Source organism: Arachis ipaensis, chromosome B5 (assembly GCF_059453495.1).
Source record: "Arachis ipaensis isolate K30076 ecotype BB chromosome B5, ASM5945349v1, whole genome shotgun sequence".
Taxonomy (NCBI): Eukaryota; Viridiplantae; Streptophyta; class Magnoliopsida; order Fabales; family Fabaceae; genus Arachis; species Arachis ipaensis.
Genome location: NC_142440.1, coordinates 7887717 through 7893730, shown reverse-complemented (window position 1 = coordinate 7893730; position 6014 = coordinate 7887717). Strand labels below are relative to the sequence as shown.

At 38.4% G+C, this 6014-nt stretch overlaps 1 protein-coding gene across 1 annotated transcript; it reads left to right on the top strand.

Moving 5' to 3' along the window:
- The first annotated feature begins 1811 nt into the window (after positions 1-1811).
- Positions 1812-5672, top strand: LOC107642746 (putative beta-1,4-xylosyltransferase IRX14H). The gene is made up of 3 exons (XM_016346209.3): positions 1812-2983; positions 3344-3892; positions 5045-5672. Exons 1-3 carry the CDS (start codon positions 2241-2243, stop codon positions 5292-5294), a joined length of 1542 nt encoding a protein of 513 aa, XP_016201695.2. The 5' UTR covers positions 1812-2240; the 3' UTR covers positions 5295-5672.
- Positions 5673-6014: the final 342 nt, after the last annotated feature.

Below are 6014 nucleotides of genomic sequence, written 5' to 3'. Positions count from 1 at the left end.
GGGAAACAATTCTGTTGGCTTCGTCGGGTTAGGAATTGGGTAGGGTGGGTGTGTCTGGGCATTAATTTGGGCCTGGAAGCCCATGACAAAAAATATCGATAAAAAGAAATCTATAGTCACATAGTCACATAGCATATAAAAATCAATGAAATTAATTTACTTGGATTGATTGGGTGATAAGTTAACTCATCTATTAAAATAAATATCACAAATTTAAATATTGTTTTGTACATACAATAATTTATTGATCAACTAGTTTTTATTCTATCAAACTGAAAAATATCACAGACAAAAAAATTATTAAGTTATATATACACTAAAAATTAACTATTTATATATCGAAGATATATTATACGATGAAATATATGTGGAACAAATATATATATATATATATATATATATATATATATATATATTTGTTATATATTGACTAATTTGTTATATGCAATAAATATTTTTTATATAAATTCCGTTTACAGGACTTTGAATTTGAATATTTGTGAACAAATATGTAACCAGTTGAGACTTTCTAGTTTCTAGATGATCATATTGTTATAAAGTTTGAAAAACAAAATTGATCAAATTTAGCCACGGTTCTATGTAAACCCATGTGTTATGGCATAAGTAATGGTGGAATGTAGTAATCAAGTAAGGCAACAGTCTCCACCTAATTAAAAAAACAAGACATGAAACGAAGCACGCCCAACTCATTTCTATTAAGAATTTGATTAATTAAGAATAATTCCCTTTGTTCGTAAGTATGGGTAGCTGGGACCAAAGACCTTGACAGATGGCAACCTACCAACTGTATTTTTGTTCTGTTTTGAATTTTGAATGGCAGATCACACGTCGTTGCATGTTAATGTAATATCATATATTTTACATAAAAAATATATATACATAAAAGAGTTAAAGTTTTTGTGCTTTCGCAAACTTGTCCTTAGCATTTCGTAATGATAAGTTGGAGGAATTTCAAAGTATACATAGCCACATTCTAAAGGAACCCTTTATATATGGTTCATTTACATTCTTGTTTGGATGCATTGAGTTTGTAACTGAAGCAATGTAACCCACCGAACCCAATCACTCTACCTAATAATAATCATATGCCAGGGGTTGGTATCATTAAATTTATTTACTTAATTTTTATTTTAGTTTCGTTTTTCCCGTAATATGGCTAAAATAAAAATCACCTGCTACTGTTTATTATTTGCAGCAAATAATTGACTATATGGGCAGAATTTGTTGCTGGTGAGTGGTGATGCACGAGTTAAACCTGCCACAGAGAGATATAAGACATAAGTGGCTACGTATTACTGATTTTCTGTCACTCTCATCCATAATTTGACACACCGTTGCAAAAAGCCCAGTATAGGAACCGTAGATGAAAAATTTACAATTGTGGGGCTTGGAAAAAAAAGCCATGATTGAAGTTGAGGGTGGATTTTATAGGGAAACAGGTTTGATTTGAACCAGGTCAAATATTGGCAATTATTAGAAGTAAAACGTTACCCGTATATATTATTGTAATTGGCAACACATACCAGTACCGATATAGAAAGAAATTGAAAACAATAAGAGACACGACTTAATTGTTTCAATCTAAAGTAATTAACCGCTATAGTTTTCAATGATTTTAACACACCTTTTTCTCCGACGACTTATTAGGCTGAATATATATATAACTTCAAAAAAGGTAAAAAAAAAAAATCTAATTACTGTGTGACTTAATATGTCACTCTCAGTCTACTAACAAGACTGGATTACCAAATTGCTAATCTAAATATTACTGTATCCAATAGAACGTGTCCACGCGTACACGTGGCTAGCTAGCCCCAGCATAACAGTAATACAAATACTACTAGCAATTACCAACAAGGGCGAAGAATGAGTCTGCCTTTCTTCATTTTTTCATTTTACATTTCAATAATTGTGGAAGCGGAAAGTGGTTAGAGTGATTAATCATTTTTAATTTTGAAAAAAGAGAAGTTATCCGTAAATCGAAAGAAATGAAGGAGGATTAAATGAGAGAGGAAGGAGCAAGCAGCAACCTAAAGCAAAAGCCACCACCACCACCATCTCCAACCTGCTCCTCCATCCCCTTCAAAAACCAAATCCCCAACCTCAATAACACATTAGCCACCAACAACCTTCTATCACTTCAATCCTCTCTTTGATTTGAATCCGCGTGACTTTCACAGAGTGTGTGCCACACGCGCGCGCTTACATACACACACAGAATGAAGCTCTCGGCGTTGCAGCAGAGCTACCTCAACCGCCGGAGCAACAGCTTCAGAGGATCCGCCCAGCTCGATTCCGCTGCTGATGGCTCGGTAAAGTCGCCGGCGGCGGTCTTCTGGCTCGTACTCCACGGCGTATGCTGCCTTATCAGCCTCGTCCTTGGCTTCCGCTTCTCCCGTCTCGTCTTCTTCTTCATCTTCTCCACCTCCGCCACCAACCTCTACACAGCTCCCTTCCGCGGCGCAGCCGAAATCGCCTCTCACCTCGACGTTCGCTCGACTCCCGTCACCGGTGCCGCCGACAGCGTCCCTGGGAACATGACGGCGGTCGTGGCGAGCTCCACCAGCAGGGTGGTGGTCGGGCGGCACGGGATCCGAATCCGGCCGTGGCCGCATCCGGATCCCGTGGAAGTAATGAAGGCTCACCAGATACTTGAGCGGGTCCAGAGGGAGCAGAGGGCGCTGTTCGGCGTGAAGAACCCTAGGACGGTGATCGCGGTCACCCCGACCTACGCCAGAACTTTCCAGAAGCTTCACCTGACCGGCGTTATGCACTCTCTGATGCTGGTGCCGTACGATCTGGTTTGGATCGTGGTGGAGGCTGGTGGCGTCACCAACGAAACTGCTTCCATCATTGCTAAATCGGGACTCAGAACTATCCACGTTGGGTTTAGGCAAACAATGCCGAATTCTTGGGAGGGAAGACACAAATTGGAGTCTCGTATGCGTCTTCATGCTTTGGGGTGCGTGAATTCTGAGCTCTTTATTATTTTTTGGTTTTTCATTGATCGAAATTCCAGTTGCTTTCTGTTATTCGAAGTATTCCGTTACCAATAATGTTTGTTGATACTTTTTCCTTGGCTTTACCTCCTAACCAACTCTTCTCCCCCCCTTTTTTTTTAACTAAAGTGACTCCCCCTAGCATTCTCCTTTTGTTATTATGGAAACTTGATTATGGATCAAACGTTACTATTTTTTCCACTTCTTTGTATTGTATCGTGTCTAATACAGTGGAAAACGGTATAATTATTGGCGATTTTATTCTATGGCGTGATTCCTCAATGGAATGTTTTGATTGATTTTGTTGCCATGTGACTAAACAGGATTGTGAGGGAACAGAAGCTGGATGGCGTTGTGATGTTTGCTGATGATAGTAATATGCATAGTATGGAGCTATTTGATGAAATCCAAAATGTGAAGTGGATTGGTGCTGTTTCGGTTGGGATACTTCTTCATTCTACTGACTCTTCGGCTACGATTCAAAGAGAGGGCGAGGAGGAATCCACCCCAATGCCCGTGCAGGGTCCTGCTTGTAATGCTACCAATAAGTTAGTTGGATGGCACACCTTCAATTCGTTGCAATATGTAGGAAGAAGTGCGGTTTATATTGATGACCGGGCACCTGTACTGCCCAGGAAGCTAGAGTGGTCTGGATTTGTGTTGAATTCCAGATTGGTATGGAAGGATGTTGATGACAAGCCAGAGTGGGTTAAGGATCTTGATGAGTTGGATGGGGCTGGAGAGGAGGTAGAGAGTCCATTGTCCTTGCTCAAGACCACTTCCGTGGTAGAACCACTTGGGAATTGTGGCCGCCAAGTTTTGCTTTGGTGGTTGCGGGTTGAAGCTCGCTCAGACAGCAAATTCCCTGCTCAGTAAGTCCTCTTCTCTTTGACTTAGAAACTTCATTTTTACTCTCAAGTTTGATGCTATCCATGGGATAATCTTATTAGGAATATAGATGTATACTTAAATTGGCCATTGGTATCATTCAATGTGGACTTATTTTCTAGGATATTCATAGTTTCCCCACGTAAGTAGTTCTTTTGAAGCAATAGATAAGATGATCCTGGTCAGATCGAGTCAAGGAAAGCCCACCGGGTAAATCAAACTGTTGCTAAACTGGGGCAGAATTTTTACAGAAACCATATAATATTGTCTATGTTAAAACATCTAGGAATACTATTGTGCTGACTTGTAGAGACTCTCATGCAAAGCTGAATCTGAGAAACTCACTGTATACAAAACATTCTTCCCCTTTATATTTGGCTGACCTGAAATAACCAAAATGTTCAAAGGGAAAGGAGAATTTATAGTACAAGGAAACAATAGTCTCTGATTGTTTTCCTGATTAAATGGACAACATCACTCCGAACTTATTCTCCAAGAATTGGTGATTTTAATTTAGAATACATGTCAAGTCAGTTTCTGCATTTAGATGGATTTGCTAGAAGAAAGGCCAAGTATTATCAAATGGGACATCCTCTGCTTTTTTGTTGGAATTTTCGGTTTTGTCTAATGGCTATAAACTTCAACCAGATTATCTAGTCAATTATTTAATAGTTTTTTCATGATGCTTGGATTAGGATCTTGCATCATTACATAATATTTTTCTACATTCAAGAAGATGCCCAAGATTATGTTTGGTCATTCACTCATTCTACCATCAATCTAATCTCTAAGCCTTACCTTCTATTTAGGACATCCTGTCCAACAAGTAGGTGGTGCATACTTTTCACACCCACCATGTTTTTCCCTTTACTTCTTTTTCTTCATTAAGTCAACTTTTGCTGACTGCTATGTTTCTTGCTCCGTAATATGCTCTTCCCTTGGATACTGAAGTATTAGTCAAATAAGTGGTATTTCTGTTTGTACTTCCTAAAGTTTCGTCTGAAAGTCAATTTAGTTTATTTTGGGGGTCCATCTCACCCCAATTTTTGTGCTTGTACTATTTTTAGGTAAAAACTTTAAGCATGCTACGATTGGTCCTATTGGCTGATCATATGTGGTAACTCTATTTGATGCAGATGGATAATTGACCCTCCTCTGGACATCACTGTCCCCTCGAAGCGAACTCCATGGCCAGATGCCCCTCCTGAGCTCCCATCTAATGAGAAAATGTCAGTTGGCGCTCAAACACAAGACCAGCAGATAAACAAGCATTCTACAAAAACGAAAACGCCAAGAACAAGGCGCAGTAGAACTAAGAGAAGGCACGACACCAAAGTGATAGGTGTGCAAGCATCTACGCTTTCTGTTTCTGAACAACAAAACTGATATGTTAATAAGAGTACATCTGAGGAATTTTCTGGCCTGTGGATAAAGAAGAGAAGAGAATAGAATGCTGGTCTTTCAGAAACAAGAATGAATCTGAATTCAACCAAACGGAGAAGCCAATGTCCTATAATGGACAATGGATACATACATCGGCCTTGTAACTTTTATGGTGGACCAGCATCTGTGCATTCCGGTCTGATTTCACCCAATTTTTTTTCTTTCAAAGTGATTTTTTCTTTTCTTTTTTGTTTCCTTATTTTTGTTGAGGGTGCTATATATTCCGTTCGCATGAATTAGTTTTGCAGCAGTTGCTGTCTTGCAGGAAGCCTGTATTCAAATTTTATTCCATGTTAATACATATTCTTCTCAATAGGATTATACACTGTGTCTTCTATAATTTTTCTTTCTTTTTTTCTCCCAACAATAAAGTCCACTCCTGATTAGAGGGGCACATGATCCAACTAAACAGAATATCACGCAAACCCTATGAATCCAACATATATTAGGAAGAAGTCTTTAATTTTAAACGTTTATTTAAAAAAAATATTTTTTTATATTCAAATTGTGTAAGATGATATAATATATAAGGATATTTATAGTTGTTAAAGTAGTGTTTTTTTCCAAAGACTGAAATTTAGTATTGTGTTTGCTGAGTTAAAACTAAAATTTTAATCCCTTCACCTTCAATACCTCTAGAAAGTAGAAACACAAGTGATTGAA

Bases quoted from the DNA above. Each gene is read 5' to 3' on its own strand.
- LOC107642746 (XM_016346209.3), top strand. From the start codon at position 2,241: ATGAAGCTCTCGGCGTTGCAGCAGAGCTACCTCAACCGCCGGAGCAAC. The intron at 2,984-3,343 runs GTGCGTGAATTC...GTGACTAAACAG, and splicing joins ATGCGTCTTCATGCTTTGGG to GATTGTGAGGGAACAGAAGC. The intron at 3,893-5,044 runs GTAAGTCCTCTT...TATTTGATGCAG, and splicing joins GACAGCAAATTCCCTGCTCA to ATGGATAATTGACCCTCCTC.